The following is a 19,854-nucleotide window of genomic DNA, read 5'->3' as shown; positions in this document are numbered from 1 at the left end:
CAAAGTGCACATCATTGTTTGCATTAAAAGGCCCCCTTATAATTTAAAGACCGCTAACTATTCGACATAATTTTTTTTCTCCGCAATAATGATAAGATTTGTATCAAATCCAAATATATGTACGTATGTATAAAAAAATTCATCAACTCACATTTATTCATACGATTTAGATTAAAAAGCAAGCAGAGAACTCTCAATAACTATTATAACTAAATGCGCTTACTCAAAGTAAGTGATTCCCAAAGTGTTGATGTGCGTTCCGAAATATCGAAATATTGGTCGTAGATCCATAAAGGAATATATTCTGGGTCCTTGTAATATTTTAAGACGATCTAGCCAGTTTTAAGTATGTTAATTATTAATCTATTGCGATAAAAATATCAAGGGAATTATGAACCCAACCTCCTAGGTCCCCTTCAAAATTTTTTTATTTTAGATTAAATTAAAACTCTAGACATTGACTTTTATATTAGAAAGTACAAATTAACTACATCGATGGATCCGTTAAAACAATTTTATCAAAATTATTAAAAATCTATGGTTGTATTAGTGTAGCAAATGTTTCAGTAGTGTGATCGTTTATAAGATTCGGCTCAGCCGACTATAACATACATATTTATAGATTTGAGAATCACTGCTTAACGTCGCGCTGCACATTCAATAGAAGCTATAGTATGAAAGTATTTCATGTAGAATTTTTATTCATAGTTTAGTGATCGTACCAGTTAGACGTGTTTAAAATAAATTTTAATTAAATTCTAAAATGTCAGAAATAAACTTTAAAAGTTTGGAAGAAAGTTTAGAAAAACATATACCCATCGATGAGCTTAAAGAAGTAAAACGTATATTATATGGAAGATCTGATGAGTAAGTTGCGCAAAAAGATAAAAAAATTGTTAATAAAGTAAATAATAAACAAAAACATAATAGCAAATAATCATACAAAATATGTTTATTATCGCAAAATTTTGTTTATGTGTTAATCTGATTATTTGCCAGACTACTTTTGTTTAATTAATTTTCATAAATTATCATAATCATAGGAATTGTAGTGAAATCCGTTTTATAAACATTTGAAGTTATAAATGTATCTCTTATCTGTTACGTTTTCGGCCAACAAACGAAAACAATCTTATAAATCAGCGATGAGATTTGCGGTTCAATTTTGCCATTTTTGCCATCGTTTAAGTGATAACATTTTGGCACTTTCTGTATATTTCCAAATTTTTGAGAGATTAGTTAAATAATCAGCGGTGTATATCTTGATTACAAAAAAAAAAAAATAAAAAAACATAAGTTTTGATATGGGCCGCACTACAGATTTTGTAGTTATAGGAATACATGATCCATTTAGGTAATCCCAAAACTACTCCCCTGTAAACATTATTGGAGTACAAGATCCGTTTAGTAGTCCTATGTAAGGCAGGCGTGGACCATGTTTCTATTTTAGAAAACAACATGGACCATAGACTGTATTATAGAGGACCATGTTGCGGATCATATATTTCAGCATGGGAGTAGTTTTGGGATTAATCTGCTGTAATGCTTGGATGGATCACCTAGGACATGACAATTTTAAATATTTTTTCACATACTTGAAATAGTTTTGGACCAGAAGAATTCTTTACATTCATACGTGTAGTAGTCTCTGCAGTTCAATCTACCGTTATCATTTAACCGGTTATATCTGTCGGATAATATCATTTTTGTAAGAAAACTGTCAATTTGAAGACACGTTAAAAATAAGACTGAAATGGGTATAAACATTTATGTTGAGAATTCCATTCAAAATAAAATATGTACCTATATAGCCATTCCGGGTTTAATCAAGTCCAAAAGCAATAAATTCTCTTAAAAACAGTTGTAACACATTTTACCCCATTTGGTACATAAAACATATATAATAAATAAAGTACTCCAAGTCTCATCACAGTTATAAATATTAAAAAAAAATATATAGTCGGGCACGGTCAATCAAATTACACCCTACAGCAGAAATTATGTTTAAAATGCGGATTATTTATAATTTATTATAGTTTTGTCTATAGTATGCTTTATAATTTTGTCTATAGCATAGTCTATAGTCCGGTCTAAAGTCAGGCCTATAGTCTAGTCAAAAGTCTGGTATATAGTCGGGACTATAATCTGATCAATGTTCTGCTCTATAGCCTGCGCTATAGTCTATTCCTTATTCTGGGTATAGTTTGGTCTAGAGCAGCGGTTCCCACCGATTTTTACTTCGCGGACCCCTTGAAGAACTTATTTAATTTCGCGGACCCCCATACATATTTTGATATCTTATTGTTCTAAATAATTGTCCATCCGAAAATTGACCTAGTTCATTAATTCCTAGGTCTAATAAATGTAGAGATGTCATATCTATAAAATATTCCCGTACTTTGAGAATATATAATATTTCAGATAGGTTTTCAATTGCATGTTTTGAAGATAGAATGACTTCTTTGTTGATATGTTAACATGATGTATAATTTTATGATCGTGAGATCTTTCATGTTCATTTTTCTTCAAGGTAGCGAAAAGGTTTCCTTATCAAATATTGTCACATGTGCTTAAGGAGTCACGTTTCAAAAATTTGTTGCGATTGCAAAGGGTGAACTGAGTAAGTGAGCTAAGTTTTCGGGAAAATAATATAAGAAAGTTGGACTTCTTCTATGTTGTTGCGGAATGCGTTATCCGCATAATATATGATTTGAACTCTTTGTTAAAGTACTGTGAATTTGGAACTTAAATTTGAATTTTAAAATACCAACGAATTATTTTACTTCATGGTTTTTGGCTACATATTTACGCGAAACGCTATGGATTTTCTGATGTTAATTTAATAATATGTATTGGTCAACAAAATCAAGTTAAAATCTGTGTATCACGTCGGATTGGAATATTTATAAAGAGATACATAAAGAGTCACCTCTGTTTTGGAAATTGTAAGCAAAAGAACACTTTTGCTTACAATTTGATAAACTTAAATCTGTAATAAGCTTGTCTTTGAATTGAACTTCATACTCCGGTACCAGTATCCCTAATTTAATTGTAAGGCAGAGTATTATTTGTCTGAAATAAAAACCATTATTTCAGTACATATACAGGAAATAAAAATTACAAATCACGCAATACTTTATTTTATAAAAGTTATACAATAAATTTGTAGGGCCTAGCTTCTTCCTGATAAACAACCGAAAAAATAAAATTCAAAAAGTCACCAACAAATTTGGGATCATTGCACAAAAATTGGAGATATTTGTACATACATATAAAAGCAGAATATTGTTTATTCATGGTTTTTTTCGTTCGTCTTCGCGGACCCCCTAGGATTTTACTACGGACCACTAGGGGTCCGCGGACCCCCATTTGGGAACCGTTGGTCTAGAGTCTGCTTTATAATTCAATCTATAGTTTGGTCTATATTCTAGGCTAAAGTTTGGTCCATAGTCTGCTCTGTATTTTAATCTACAGTTTAGTCTATAGTCTGGTCTTCAGTCTAGTATATATTCTGGTCTATGGTATAGTCAGGACTATAATTTGATCAATGGTCTGCTCTATAGCTTGCGCTTTAGTATATTCCTTAGTCTGGTCTATAGTTTGGTCTAGAGTCTGCTTTATAATCCAATCTATAGTCTGGTCTATATTATGGGCTAAAGTCTGGTGCATAGTCTGCGCTGTATTTTAATCTACAGTGTGGTCTATAGTCTGTTCTACAGTCTGGTCTATAGTTTGATCTATAGTTTTGTCTATAGTCTGGTATATAGTCTGTTCTATAGTCTGGTGTATATGAGGGTAAAAGTTTAATAAGGGCTTTTCCTCAACAATTTTTGTAGAGGCATTTACGTTTACATAAAAGCTATTTATGAAGAATTTACTAGGGGTTTATTTACCTATAATTCTTGACTTCCAAGTCATTTTCTGAATGGGACTTTGTATGAATGCTAAGGTGAAATGAGGCCCGATCATTACGAAAATCGGTGATATTCTTTAGACGTACATAAATAAAACTAAGTTATGCCGATTTCGTAAAGATTCTAAAACATTTAACATAAATATGAGCTCAAAAGCCTTATGTTAAATAATGGACCCATTTCAACCACTTTCTTTGTCAAGGGAACAGTATGCGCCAAATTTCATCAAATTATAATGTACAAGGTTTACATAGACATACAGACGGACGGACATAGCTTAATCTATTCAGGAAGTGATTCCGAACCGATCGGTATAACTTAAGGTCCAATATTTTGGAGTGTTACAAACAACAGCACAAACGCGTAATACCCTCCCTAATATAGAGCTCTACGTTATAAAAAACCCACCTACCCAAACTTTGAAGTATATTCGAGTATTCTGGAATTATAGATTTAGATTTTATAACAAAAGTAAACAAGTGCCACACGTCTTTAAGTATATTATGTAAAAATTATTTTTATGTGTGAATATTTGTTGTTAATTTTTTGAGATACTGGTATTAAAATACATACAATGATATACACAAACATATATACAAATGTACATGGGCGCATATCTATAAAAAAATAAACAATAAACATCTGATCACTATACATTTTTAAACAAATAAAGAGAAATGTTTAAAACTATTTTAAAGAGAATTCAATTACACTTATTTTAAGAGTAAATTTAATAAATCTTGTACGCAATAAATATTAATTTTAAATTATACGCACTTAAGAATTCTTGAGATTATACAAAATCAACCATAAAATACCTAATCGGTAAAGTTGAATAAACTAATTATATGAAATGATATTTTATTTTTAATAGTGATAGAGCCCAAACGGAATCTAAAATATTGGATTCTAGATGTGAATTATATGTTTGCAAATGTAGATTATATAAAAATTGTAAAATGTACTTTATAAGATCGTTGAACTTAATGTAAACCTTGTAATCAAACTATAGGTCGTAATTATAAATACAATTTAATTAAATTTGGTTTATGTGTGACTTTTGGCAGAACCCTATTGATTTTGATTAAAATTGGTTTATTATTTTACCTAGATCTCCAAATTTGGATTTGGATTTCATAATTTTGTCTAATACTAATATCGGCACAATTAAGTTTTATATTTTTCCTAATGATTTGGCTTTATTCGGACCTAGTTCCTATACCAATCCCCCTTAGAAAATGGTAGTATGAACGTCCCGAATTCCCTTACAAACACTAGTATTACGTTCCCTAGCCTCTGGAAAAATTTGTGCCTGTACAAAATCTTATTTTGAACCTGTACTTTATAAACAAGCTTTAGATTAAAAGACAAAGGATCTGGCAGCCAAAAATTGCATGAAACATGTCCCAGGAAATTTTGGAGATAAAAATCCTATTCTCGTTTAAATTTGTTTTATAAAGAAGTTAAAATTCTGCAAATCGAATTATGATAAATTGGGAAACAGGGACATGTTTCAACTAAGTCCGCATATAAGTTTAAGTGAAACGAATTTTTTATAATTATATATTATTTCTTCCAGCAACGTTTTGGAATTACCCGAAGAAGCTAAAAATATTGCCACTGAAAATGGATTTGAATTGAAGGCATATCGTTTTCCAGCCAAACAAGAGCAAATAAGAAAGCCCCGCCTGGTAAAAGTGGGAGCCATACAAAATTCCATTGTATTGGCCACAACCGAACCAATTGATAAACAACGCGAAGCCATATGGAAGAAAATCACCAAAATCATAAAAGCCGCAGCAGCAGCGGGAGTAAATGTTTTGTGCATGCAAGAAGCTTGGAGTAAGTATAACTTTTGAAAATCCCAATAAAGAAATTTCTAAAAAAAATAATTTTCCACAGCCATGCCATTTGCTTTCTGTACACGTGAAAAATTCCCCTGGTGTGAGTTTGCGGAAGAAGCCATTTCTGGTCCCACTACCAAAATGCTACAGGAATTGGCTAAAGCCTATAATATGGTCATTATTTCACCGATTTTGGAAAGAGATGTAGAACATTGTGATATCATTTGGAATACAGCTGTTGTGATTTCAAATAAGGGCCGCTATATGGGTAAACATCGTAAGAATCATATACCTCGTGTGGGTGATTTCAATGAGTCCACCTATTATGTGGAAGGCAATACCGGTCATCCAGTATTCGAAACTGAATTTGGCAAAATTGCCATTAACATTTGTTATGGTCGTCATCATCCTCAGAATTGGATGATGTTTGGCTTAAATGGTGCTGAGATAGTTTTTAATCCTTCGGCCACGGTTGGGGCCCTAAGTGAACCCTTGTGGTCGATTGAGGCTAGAAATGCTGCCATCGCAAATAGTTATTTTACAGTTGCCATTAATCGTGTTGGCTATGAGGAATTCCCCAATGAATACACTTCGGGAGATGGTCAAAAGGCTCATAAAACATTTGGCCCCTTCTATGGTTCTTCGTATGTGGCTGCACCTGATGGCAGTAGAACTCCGGTAAGTGTGATATTAAAGGAACATTTTAGTTGATTGTGTGTACTATATTCGATTATATATTTATAGGGTCTTTCTCGCGACAAAGATGGTCTTTTGATTACCGAATTAGATTTGAATATGTGCCGCCAAGTGAAAGACTTTTGGAATTTCCCTATGACTCGAAGACTAGAACTTTATGCTGAATCTTTCAAAAAAGTCTCCGATTTAGATTTTAAGCCACAAATTATTAGAGAATAGTTTAAAGATTTAATTGTAATTTTATATAACTTTTTTTAAGGAAATAAATGATCTGAAATACATACCTTTTACGTCTAATTGTTTTATGAAATCCAAATAAATTTAAAATTTCTAACAAGTAAGAATGTATTATATATTATACCCTACAACAGTGAATATGTTACAAATATGTATTATTTTTCGTAAGACCCATTCCGTGGGTACAGTTTTCCATGGGTCCATGAAAATTGCAAAAGGTTATATCCTCAGGGATAAAGATCGTAAAACTTGTAGAAATTAGATTCATTAGACCTTGGATCTATATCATAGAATTCATAAAAATATAAATTTACTATTTGTTCTTACAGAAAGAGTATAAAATACGTCTATGATATAGCCATTCTCTAAGCAAGTCGTAAATTTAATGTGCATTTCGGAAGGCGGTCCTATATATGAAATTATATGGATCGATTCTTTCGTAATTTTTACGACCTTTAACACAGACTGACTTCAGGTAGCCAGGAAACCCTAGAGCTTCTGCTGAATACTTACTTTCCCGGTTGTATCTAAATAGGAGATTCAAATAACTCCTCTCTAAATTCAATACGTACGGTAAAAATAGTACCTATTGATGACGACATTATTATTAAAAGCGTTGACCCTTAGAAAGTGCCTGACCCTGATGGTATTATCAAGGAGGATATTCAACACAACATAGATTTTGTCGTTCCTTGACTACGAAACTTATACAACGCCTGTCTTTCTTGTTCCTACATCCCTATACAAAGGACCAAGTGTAATGGGATTTTTATTCCCAAGAGGGATAAAACTTTACATACTAAGGCTAAAGATTGCAGACCAATTAGTCTGGCATCTCTTCTGCTAAAAACATTGGAAAGGATAATCGATATCGATAAAAGGTCCTCGATCGATAAATTCTTTCTCTCTACCTCTCAACATGCATACACAAAGGGTAAATCTGTTGAGACGGCGCTTCATACTCTAATCGGATATATTGAGAAATCCATGGGGTATGAAAATTATATATTGGCCACTTTTTTTGATATAGAAGACGTTATTAATAATGTAAAACCTGCTTCTATCTGCCAATCTGTATCTTGACAGGTCTGTTATGGATTTTGTTGAGAGTCTTTTCTCAAATAGGATCATAGAATCCTCCTTAGGAGACATACTAATCTCTAAAAAAGCGATAAGAGGCACTCCACAAGGTGCAGTAATATCACCACACTTAAGGAATATGGTCATTAATGATATTCTAGTAAAACTAGACTCTTTTGGCTACAAAACAGTTGCCTATGCCGATGATGTCGTGGTAGCGGTATCAGGCGATCCTCTTGAAACCTTATCTCAAAGGTTAGAACAAGCACTAAAAATCATTAGCTCGTGAAGCGTCAAATGTTTTCTTAGTGTAAAGTCCAGCAAAACGGAACTTGTGCAATTTTCGGGAAAATACCAAGATCCCTTTGTTTCGTCTTCCTCAACTTAACGGTGAGGTATTAAAGCTCTCGGACAGCGCTAAATACTTGGGCGTTATTCTAGGTAAGAAGATATCTTGGAGCACAAATGAACTCTCTAGGACATATAAACCCATTACGGTTCTATATGTTTGTATGAAGGCCATAGGAACATGTTGGACTTATATAAAGAATGGGGTACGCTGTATGGGGTAGTTGTCTAGTGGCAGGCGCTTGAAAATGCATCGCTTAGGCAACACCTTGAAAAGGTTATGAGATTTACTGCTCCTCCCATTACCAGTGCTCTTAGAACAACTCCCTTTAAGGCGTTGTTTACTATGCTCAATTGGCTTCCAGTTGACCTTCTAGCCAAGCAATTGGCTATGAGCACTGCGAACAGATTGAGTTTTACTGGCAAAGGGTAAATCTGTTCCATGGGAAATGCTAAGATCATGGATCTTTTGCCGAGTCATAAGTACGCTAGTGATTATGGCATTCCGAAACCGTTTCTTATGGGACAATTCCAGTATTATATCTTTTCTTTCGCCAATTAATTGTTTCCGTGCGTATACAGATGGATCCAAGACGACGAAAGGAGTTGGTGGTGGCATATTCATCGAGGAATTTGATATAAACATCTCTTTCCGACTCAATAATGACTGCAGTGTCCTCGCGTCGAATTGGCTAAGGTACTATGGGATATCTAATAGGGATATCGGTATTTATACCGATAGTCAAGCTGCTATTAAATCCCTAATTGGTGTGTTTTCCACATCTAGAAAAGGCGAGACATTCGAACATCACAGTAATTTGGGGACACGTGAGTTCGTATGGCAAAAATATTGCTGACACCACGCTTAGCGGACTGAAAATAGATCAGTTCTGCGGTGTTTCACTTCTTGTAATAGAGAAGCAGATTATTCAAAACTGCTCCTCTATTGCTCGTGACCGATGGTCGCGTGAACACACGTGCTTAATAGCTAGAGCGCTGTGGCCACATATACATAGATCCATGCAGGTCTAAATATCTCCTTGGTCTCCATAGGCCAGAACTAGGTAAATTTGGAAACCATGCTAGACGCATTGGTCTTCCGTTCTATGATTTCTGTACGAGTTGTCAAAATGAGGATGAAGAAGAGAGTATATCTGATATTTTGGCGTTCATAAATTTGTCAGAATGGGTGTGAACTTCGGTATTCCCACTAATCAGGACGTAATCTTTGTAGTCACGTCTTTTTACTCCATGACAATTAGGCCTGGTTTTTCTGCTCAACGGTTTTCCTCACTTTTCCTCTCTGCCTTTTCTATTTTTTTCCCTATCATTCGTTTCTTCTTACAGGTATTTTTACAAAGGAATCAAGTTGGATCCAAGTAAAGCTGCATTAGCTATCTTTGATAACCTAACCTAACTAACACAAGCTGAGAAAAAGATTATGGTATATAGAAGTGCCAGACTTATTTCCATAAACTTTTAGTTGTACCCCTCTGTGCACCCATAAACTTAAACAATAGTTAATTTGTTTTTCATAATAATTTTTATTTTATTTGAAAATTATACATTAGTTTTATTTGTTTTTTTTTTATTGTTGGTTTAATTTCATTTTTGTTTTTGGTTTTCATGATAAATAACAATTACACACAATATTTTTTTTCTTTGGTTTCTTCTTTTCAACATTAAACATTTTTAATAAATTCTTTAATTATGGATTTTCATTTGGATTTAATTTTTTTTTCATTTATTATTGTTTCTTTAAGATACATGTACATAAATAGTCATCATAATGTAAAGTCTCCTGTTTTTTTTAATAATGGACTTTTTTTTCTTTAAATTTTAAATTTTATTTGCATTTTTTTGTCAATAAGTAGTAAAATAGATTAATATTATTCTCTTTTTTTAACAATTTTTTTAATTACAAGGTTTGTTTTTGTTGTTCATTATTATTGTATTGTTTTCATTGTTGTTTTTTTTTTACAATTTGTATTTGTTTATTGTTGTGGCTTTTTTTTAATTTAATTAAACATTTAGCAAGGTACATTCAAAAATTTGTTTAAAAATTATTGAATTTAAAAAAAACTTGTTTACTTTTATAGTTTTTAAACTGTATATGAAATAAAAAAAGAGTTGGCAACACTGTAAATGATGGTTATTTTCTATTTTGAAATTTCAACTGTTAATGTTAAGTTCAATTATTAATGTAATTAAGTAATTAATGTTCTGAAAATAATTTATTTAAAATGTTTGTTTTTGTTTTAATGTATTTATTTATAAGTACATGTGTGTCTGTGTGTTTGTTTGTATGTAATTTATTTTCAATAAAGAGCAGGAATTCAATAACAATTTTCATTAAATAACGAGTGATTTTTTTTGTTTAAATATTTTTATTTATATATTTATGTAATTATTAAGTAGTGAGCTTTTGTATGCATTTTATGAGTTTTTGAGTTCTTCTACTTAAAAATAGATAATTGTTTAATGTTTTATTGTTTTGTTTTTTGTTTTCTAAATAAGTGAATTTGGTGTTATAAGGATTTTTGTTTATGATTTTCTTTTTGGGATTTCATAATTTAAGTACATATTTAATTTGTTTGTTCTTTGTTTTTGGCATTTTTTGTAGCAGTGTTTTGTCTTTTGTGTTTTTTTTTGGTTGTTGTTGTCGTCAGTTTTCCATTTTCACTTCCATTACAATATCATTTCCTTCTAGCTACCCATTAGATTTTAGCTGCCTTCTTCTACTTTGCCAATAGAGAAAATAAACATTTATTGGACCCACGATGATGGAGCCCATAATGGCTCATTTTCTAGTCTTTGTACAGTGTTGACAAGTTTTTCAAATGCTGTTACTAAATCAGCATTGATAATTTCATCATCGAAAAAGTGTCCATACAGGAAATCAACACGTTCCGCTGATTTAATCATATCATTGAATTCGTCATCCTGTAATATAAAGAAATTGTTAAAATTAATAGTGGTAATTTTATTAGGTTGGCAACATTCACACAAAAGCTTTTGAACTTTTTAAAAGCTTTGCCAACAGAGCTGTACTATAATAAATAAGTAAGGTGTCAGGTTATATTAGAAATGTATAGTTGTGCTTGTTTTATCATATAATCATAAAGTATGACCAGTTATGAGAATAAAATGTTGTTTATATTTCAAAATAAAGCATTTTAAAATGAATTGTACCTTGCCTCCGATATATTTAAGGAATTGATTGAACACAGAATATTTATTTAAAGGAGACTTTATATGGGGGCCGTGGGGAAATATGGACTGATGGATTTATATTTACATAAAATGTATTTAGCTAAATTTCATTACATCATTTAGTCTTTTTGAGAATTGTGGACATTTAAGTCATTTTCTGTAGGGGGATTTGTATGGAGGCTAGGGTCAAAGGACATTTAAGTCATTTTCTGTAGGGGGATTTGGATTGGGGCTAGGGTCAAAGGAGGGAAGATGATAAAAATATTTAGGCGGGGTCATCAAGGCTTGTATGAAACTTAGTTGTGCCATTTTTGTCGAAATACGAGTATTATTATGAGCTCAAACGCCCTATGGGGGCTAGATGAAACAATATACAGTTTTTAATCGTTTTCAAAAGGCTTCGTGTGATCATGTACCAAATTTCATTGAATTATATAGTTTTCTCATTAGTTAGTGTTCGAGTCGGTGAACTAACTAACTACTAACTAACTAACTAACTAACTAACTAACTAACTAACTAACTAACTAACTAACTACTAACTAACTAACTAACTAACTAACTAACTAACTAACTAACTAACTAACTAACTAACTAACTAACTAACTAACTAACTAACTAACTACTAACTAACTAACTAACTAACTAACTAACTACTAACTAACTAACTAACTAACTAACTAACTAACTAACTAACTAACTAACAAACTAACTAACAAACTAACTAACTAACTAACTAACTAACTAACTAACTAACTAACTAACTAACTAACTAACTAACTAACTAACTAACTAACTACTAACTAACTAACTAACTAACTAACTAACTAACTAACTAACTAACTAACTAACTAACTAACTAACTAACTAACTAACTAACTAACTAACTAACTAACTAACTAACTAACTAACTAACTAACTAACTAACTAACTAACTAACTAACTAACTAACTAACTAACTAACTAACTAACTAACTAACTAACTAACTAACTAACGAACTAACTAACTAACTAACTAACTAACTAACTAACTAACTAACTAACTAACTACTAACTAACTAACTAACTAACTAACTAACTAACTAACTAACTAACTAACTAACTAACTACTAACTAACTAACTAACTAACTAACTAACTAACTAACTAACTAACTAACTAACTAACTAACTAACTAACTAACTAACTAACTAACTAACTAACTAACTAACTAACTAACTAGCTAACTAACTAACTAACTAACTTACTAACTAACTAACTAACTAACTAACTTACTAACTAACTTACATGGATTTTTATTATTATAATTTACATGTTTGGGACCACAATTTGAGGGAGGGATAAACCCCTCCCGTGGTCAAACAATGACACTAGTTTATATTGAAAATTTCCAGTTTTGTATTTATTGTTTAGAGTAAATATCTAAAACTTTAACGCTCGGGAAAAAGTGATATACTTTTGCAACGCATATCTTTATGCTCTATATGGGATGGCTAGAGCGAACCAATTAGAAATTTCCAAAAATAGTATTAACACTAATCTATATTTATATATAAAATTCTAACGTTACTGAATGACTGACTGATTCATCATCGCACAGCCTAAACGGTTGAAGCTAAAGAGCTGAAATTTGGACAGGAGGTTGGTCTTCCACCAAATAGATCCACTAAGACGGGATTTTTGGAAATTCGAATGTTTAGGGGGTAAAAAATGGTAAAACCGGGTAAATTCGATAAACTCATATCTCCTAAACTAGAAAAGATACAAAAACAGTTATCGTCGTTCATTTAAAAAATAAGCGAAGAGGTGTCTGGTACTTTTTTCAAAATCGGGCCCTATAGAGAATAAACGGGTAAAAACTGTATTTTGGTACTTTTTTTGTAACCCATGTATCTTTCAAACCAGAAAACATTCAAAAATATTTTTGACACCTTCATAACTTGACGAAAAAATAAAAATATGAATTTAGTACTTTTTTGATATTCGGACGTTTAAGGGGTGAAAATTGTACCTATTTTTGGTACTTTTTTCATAAAACATTGTTTTTGGTTTATTAACTTATACATATTAATACGTAATAACGGGATCCCAATACGATGTTGCAACTTTTTGGAATAGAATACCAAAAAAAAAAAGGAAAAAAGTACCAAAAGGGGTAAAAACGAGAAATTTTATTTTATTCAAACACAATGATCCAATTTATATAAAATTTTTAGATCTAGAAACACTAAATATGCTAATGGGGTGTTATTTGGAATCCAGTAGCAAGGGATATTTTTTGGTAACTTTTCATTCTCCAACTGGTACTTTTTGAGTTTTCTATGATATTGAAATCGAAACATGAAATTATTATAAACGGACATTTCGGTACTTTTTCGTTCTACACAGGTACTTTTCTGAGTTTTCTTTAAAATTAAACCTAGAAACACGAAATTAAGCTGTAGAGCCCGGAGTAAAAAAGAGTACTTTTTCGTACTTCATCTGGTACTTTTTGAGTTTTTTAAAATATATAAAAATGAAACACACAGTATCCAGATTGAACGAAAATTTAAAAAGGTTACTTTCTGGTACTTTTTTGCTCTTTTAATAATACTTTTCGAATTTTCTATAATATTGAACCTAAAAACATAAAATTGGACACTCAGCTTTCTGATTGTATAAAAATCTGTAAGCGAGGAATTTCTGGTTGAAAATCAAACATGCATCATCCTGATTTAATTAAAATCTATAAAAAGGCACTGTCTGGTACTTTTTCGTTCTTCAACTGTTTTTTTTTTTAATTGTCTGTAATATTGAGACTAGAATCATAAAATCAAACTATGTATATAAAAGGGGACTTTTTGATATTGCAGATATGTATATGTATATTAGGGTGATTGACTCGGTTTTTCAACCGGTTTTTTCGGCTTTACCAGTGTCGGTGTTTTCTAAATGTTGATTTTTCGAATATCGAATAACCCGGTTTTTTTACTTTTTAAAACCCGGTTGAGAATACTTTTTTTGCTTTGTATTCAAAGATTACTTAAATTAAATTTTGAAGTAAATAATAATACAGCCCGTCTAAATTATAAAAATATTGGAGTCCAGGAACTAGAGTATATTTTTCTAACACACCTTTTATTAATTTCCTAATTAATAAACAAATTTTATTTGTAAAATTTATTGGAATAACTGTTTAATAAAATTTTATCAATCTTAAGATTATTTCCAATTAAATTAATTAATTTGCGTCTAAAATATTATAGAAGTGAAAATTGTCTAAACAGGGATTTTAGAATAAGCTAGGATTACATAGTTAGTTATGTTTAACGGAAGTGTCCCACTTTTATTAATTTTTTTACATTAAAATAATAATGAAAATTAGACGACTAGATCTAAAGTTATAATATTTTAAACTGTTAAAAATCAGTTCGGGTCATGTTTTATTAATCAAATTTAGTTAGTTTAGTTAGTTAGTTAGTTTGAAAGGAGGATGTATATACATCAAATCCGAAGAAATACACCTAGGCCTCTATCGGGCCTGTTGTGCGCTCCTTAACCAGTGCCTTAGGTGGGAATCGAACCCACCACCTCCGGTCTACCAGACTAGAACACTAACCACTAACCTACCGGAGGCCACAATTAATCAAATTTAAACATAAACGTTTTTTTTTCAAATTAAAATAGATTTCGTTACTTATAATAAAAAACCGGTTAGCCGGCTTTTTCTGAAATTGAAAAATGTCAACCGGTTTTTTAAAATGTAAACTATTTGAACTATTCGAAACCCGGTTTTAGGAAAATGTCGAATAATCGATCACCCTAATGTATATACATTTACAATAATAATATTTATTTTATTCCATTACGATGAGAGTGGCGAAGCACACTGGGTATGTATATTTACATAAAACTAATATTAACAGAAATCGTATTAACAACGGAAACCTAGATCGGTTCATAATTGACCTTAACTCGCATATAAGACAAACTTCTAAATTCAGTTATCTAAACTATTTCTCCAACTTACCGTAAAACCTCTGGCATTTGATTCATCAAATGTCGATTTAGCTCTCGATTCCGTACGAGTCTTTTTAAGTTCATCAAATTCCGGTGGTTTAATGTGAATAAGAAACGGTTTCAGTTGAACAGTTCTCAATGCCTTGATGGCCTGATAGTGAGGACTCAGCAGGCAAACACAACCAGCATTAACAATCGATTTGACACTTTCCGCTGAAGTACCATATAAATGACCCTTATATTCACCGTGTTCAATAAATTTGCCAGCCTCAATATCGGCCTCCATTTTCTCACGGCTAACAAAGATGTATTCACGGCCCGCTACCTCACCGGTACGCATGGGACGGGTGGTATCTAAATGATAATTGTAATTAATTCCTTATCAAGTTAAGAAAGTGTCTATTATAACTTACATGGCACAGGACTGCGATATTTTTCTGGATCTCTGGCTATTAAGCGTCTTCTCAACTCATTGCGTCCGACACCGGGGGCACCTATTAGTACCACAGGTCTATAAATGCCAGGACGTGGATATAATTTGGCAACCTCTTCATAAGTGGCAATCATTTCACGATCAAAGTCATCATTCTCTGTTAAATCGTACATGATTTTTTTAGTTTTTGGTTGACGACATGAGGATGTACTACTACTAGATCGTAGCATAGGCGAACCGGGCGGGGTATTACATATTGAGGTACATGAGCCTTCTGATTTTAGTTTGTTAATGATGATTAAAGCCAATTTTTTTTTGGTTAGAGATGATTATGTTATTATTTTAGTTAAATGCGAGGGTAAGTAAAGTCGGGAACATTTAACATGCGATTAAAAGAAAATGTTTATGATTTTAGTGATTAGTGAATTAGAGGTTAATGATATAACAAATATATATTTTAGAAGTTTGGATTATATTTAAATAAAAGTTGGAGTTTTGTTAAATATTATAAAGAAATCGGAAGAATGAAATGATTTTATGAGAGAAATAGCGGAACATAAGGGTTGTTAAGAGATAATTATACTATCCAATACATAATGTACAGGTTTATTACTATCTGGTCAGTCGCACAGGTCACCCCCTCAAATAATTTTATTTACAATATTAACGTTCCATTCGATTTTGGTTTTTTTTTAATTACTTTTAAATTAGTTAATTCATTTTAATTTTGAAGAAGTAGCTAAATGCGGATTAAATTTGATGGGAATAGACTTCTATAAAAGGTTATATATATGAAATTTCGAATCGAAATAGTTTTAAGACCAAATTACGTTAGTTTTTGCATTACAAAACATTCAATTTTAAAGCTTTTAATCTATAATTAGAAAATTGTCAAGTATTGGACCTCTTACGAATACTCCTATTACTCTTATCTGGGTCTTGAAATAAAAATATTATTTCCTACATTTATATCTTACTTTTAGACTCTCCATCACTAACATCACGTTGCGTTCTCTCGTGAAGAATACGTCTTTCTTGCAAGGCACGACTTGGTATAAGACCCGCACGAGCAGTACGCTCTGATTCTTTGCGAGCTTGCCACCAGTAAGCATCATCCTTTAAAGAAAGAAAAATTAAATGATAAAGACCAAATTGAAAAAATTCAAATCTTTACAAACCTGTGATACAATGTGTAAAATGTCACCACGTTGAAATGCTAAACCCGCTTCTTTACAAGGAATATAAGGATCCACTTCCGGATTATAATTGAAATGAGCACGTACTCGTACTTTAGATTCACGTTGAGCCCCCTTGCCATCGGATGGTACTAATTTAAATGTTATAGTACCCTCCGAATTTTGCTGAAATTTTCATAGAAAGAAAATCAATAAAATGTTTGATTTGTATCACAAACATACTTACCAATATACTTAATACATCACCGGGTGTTTTACCCTCAACATTAATACCATTAACTTCGATTACTTCATCGCCCACATGTATAAGTCCCGAACGATCGGCTGCTCCACCATGCATTATACGGGCTATGATTATTTTACCCGTCTCTTCGTCCGTTTTAATGGTGGCTCCCTAAAAGCATTAAATGTTGCATTTACTATCAAAATTTCGGAAAGTGAGTACTTCTATATACAGATATGATGTAAATATTTACGCAAAATATAAAATCTATTAATTTTGATTTGAATTTTCTACAAAGACAAAGTACGACACAAATGTTTTAAGTGTATGTTTTAAAGATGTAAAATAAACTTACTGAAATTTTGCATATTTATAAATTTTGAATATAAGTAACTCTCTCAGGAATCTCGCTTTAAAATTGAGTTTTGTTGTAAACATTTTTACAAATGTTATTAAAATTGTATCAATTTTAGAATCCCTTAAAAGGGATTATGAACTGAATATCATTCTACTCTTCTAGTTACATCAGATATTATCTACTTAATCCAGATGCAGCAATAATGTTTACAGTTTCCTTACTATCAGTATAAATATAGATATCTCCAGGTGCGTTATATTACCTAATCCAGATAGTAATCTGGTAGCCTTAATGGATTTCAGACCCTTTATTTTTATACCCACCATCAAAAAAGATGGGGGGTATATTGATTTTGTCATTCCGTTTGTAACACATAGAAATATTGGTCATAGACCCACAAAAGTATATATATTCTGGGTCCTCATTAAATTCTAAGACGATCTAGCCATGTCTGTCCGTCCGTCCGTCTGTCTGTCTGTCTGTTGAAAGCACGATAGAGTCCGAGTGGAAAGAGCTAGAGGGTTGAAATTTCGCATAAATATTTCTTATAAGTAAGGTTTGTTTGGTATTGTTTGGGCAATATCGGTCCACGTTTTCGGATAGCCCCCATACAAGTGGCCCCTCGAAAAGCAGCTTTAACAGCCATAACTTGTTTAAAAATACGAATATAGCGATGAAATTCGACATAAGTAAGTTTCTTATGATCCAAAATCAATATGCGAAATTTTATGAGGATCGGTTCATAATTGACCCTACCCCCCATATAAGGTCCCCTTCAGAAAATGACTTTAACGCTCATTACTGGCTTAAAAATACTAGTATATAGATGAAATTCGACATAAGTAAGTTTCATTCGAGTCAAAATCTATCTAAAAATTTTTATGAGGATCGGTCCATGATTGACCCTACCCCCCCATATAAGGTCCCCTTCAGAAAATGACTGCAACGCTTATTAATGGTTTAAAAATACGAGTGTAGCGATGAAATTCGACACAAATAAATTTAATACGAACCAAATTCTATCTACCAAATTTTATGAGGATCGACCCATAATTGACCCTACCCCCCTATATATGGTCCCCTTCAGAAAATTACTTTAACGCTTATAACTGGCCTAAATATACGAGTATATAGATGAAATTCGACATAAGTAAGTTTCATTCGAGTCAAACGAGGTTTGATGGTGGGTATATAAGATTCGGCATAGCCGAATATAACACTCTTACTTGTTTGAATCTGTCTCCTCTCCTCCCATCATTCTTAAATATGTCGTTGAATACTTTTCTACTACATTCGAGGAGTTATAAATCGTTAGACCAAATATCTCTTTTAGGTATTAGTGTAGAAATTATTATATCGTAAGAAGGGTCCGGTATGCAATAGTCAACATTCCTATGTAAATATTAAAAGAAAATGTTCTATTTTAATCCAAGAGCCCCCAGCATTTAGTCTTAAAGCTAAGTTAAAAACTAATCGCCATAAGATCGTCAAATCATGTCTTGGTTAATTGTCCGGAATAAACGTCCAACGGCATAATAATGGAGGAGTTATGAATCCTTAGACCAAATGTCTCTGTTAGGCATTAGTGTGGAAATTATCATATCGTAAGTCAATATTCCTATGTAAATATTAAAAGAATATCAATGCTCATGTTCTCTTTTAGTCCATTAGGCCCCAGCATTTAGTCTTAAAGCAAAGTTAAAAACTAATCTTTTAAACTTTATATCTCCATGTGATGTAAAGAGGATCAGTTTCATTTACGAACAATTGAAACATCATCCACATATTTGACGGTTTTTATCCATTTTCTGTCTAATTCCTTATGCTCCGTTAAAAGGGTCAAAAAAATCTTATATTGTCTTTTCAGAATTTTCAATACGAATGATACGAAACTAATCAACACTTTGCCTCTGTAACTCTGTATTTGCCTCTTAGACTACTTTTTATACTTTGACAAGATCGAAGATCCTAATTTATCTAAAGATTTGCAGGGATAATTTCTTTCAAACAAGGTGATTTGAACGGACTATAGGATGGAGTTTACATTATATGGATACCAGGCCACACGGGAGTAGCCGGTTACGAAAGAGCGAATATATTAGCTTCAAAGAGGCAACGAAGGCCTGAATAAAAAATATAGGTAAGAGAGTCCCATAAAGTCTCTTGTAAAAATTTAACGATATGTAGAACCACAAAGATGGGGTAACCCTAACGAGACAAGGACGAGATGCTTCCTCAAAATGAGCATTAGGTTAGAATGATGGTAGTATTCTGAGTGGACACACAGGATTACAAGAACAACTATACAAAATTGGA

The 19,854-nt window shown here is 32.0% G+C and overlaps 2 protein-coding genes across 7 annotated transcripts in view; one reads left to right on the top strand and one right to left on the bottom strand.

Moving 5' to 3' along the window:
- The first annotated feature begins 651 nt into the window (after positions 1–651).
- On the top strand, positions 652–6,744 carry LOC119602017 (beta-ureidopropionase). Its single transcript, XM_037953339.1, has 4 exons — positions 652–867; positions 5,494–5,756; positions 5,817–6,436; positions 6,503–6,744. Exons 1-4 carry the CDS (start codon positions 764–766, stop codon positions 6,671–6,673), a joined length of 1,158 nt encoding a protein of 385 aa, XP_037809267.1. The 5' UTR covers positions 652–763; the 3' UTR covers positions 6,674–6,744.
- A 3,956-nt stretch (positions 6,745–10,700) lies between these two features.
- Positions 10,701–19,854, bottom strand: part of LOC119602012 (MAGUK p55 subfamily member 7) — a 35,793-nt gene continuing 26,639 nt past the window's right edge. For 4 of the 6 annotated variants that reach the window (XM_037953329.1, XM_037953330.1, XM_037953328.1 and 1 more), the window contains 6 exons: positions 17,184–17,351; positions 16,940–17,122; positions 16,739–16,877; positions 15,742–16,035; positions 15,339–15,682; positions 10,701–11,062 (listed from right to left, as the gene is read on the bottom strand). In XM_037953329.1, coding sequence (XP_037809257.1) covers positions 10,886–11,062; positions 15,339–15,682; positions 15,742–16,035; positions 16,739–16,877; positions 16,940–17,122; positions 17,184–17,351 — 1,305 coding nt within the window. In that variant the 3' untranslated portion in view covers positions 10,701–10,885. The remainder of the gene's footprint in view (positions 11,063–15,338; positions 15,683–15,741; positions 16,036–16,738; positions 16,878–16,939; positions 17,123–17,183; positions 17,352–19,854) is intronic. The other 2 variants (XM_037953333.1, XM_037953332.1) reach the window with 1 other exon arrangement.

The sequence above is a fragment of the Lucilia sericata genome, unplaced genomic scaffold (assembly GCF_015586225.1).
Source record: "Lucilia sericata isolate MDLA Ls3-8-SP2 unplaced genomic scaffold, ASM1558622v1 Contig000206F_arrow, whole genome shotgun sequence".
Classification (NCBI taxonomy): Eukaryota; Metazoa; Arthropoda; class Insecta; order Diptera; family Calliphoridae; genus Lucilia; species Lucilia sericata.
The sequence above is the reverse complement of the archived record's forward strand: the minus strand, read 5'-3'. Positions and strand labels throughout refer to the sequence as shown.

Excerpts from the sequence above, each read along its gene's own strand:
- LOC119602017 (XM_037953339.1), top strand. The coding sequence starts at position 764 with ATGTCAGAAATAAACTTTAAAAGTTTGGAAGAAAGTTTAGAAAAACAT. Across the intron at positions 5,757-5,816 it reads GTGCATGCAAGAAGCTTGGA|CCATGCCATTTGCTTTCTGT; the intron begins GTAAGTATAACT and ends AATTTTCCACAG. Across the intron at positions 6,437-6,502 it reads CTGATGGCAGTAGAACTCCG|GGTCTTTCTCGCGACAAAGA; the intron begins GTAAGTGTGATA and ends ATATATTTATAG.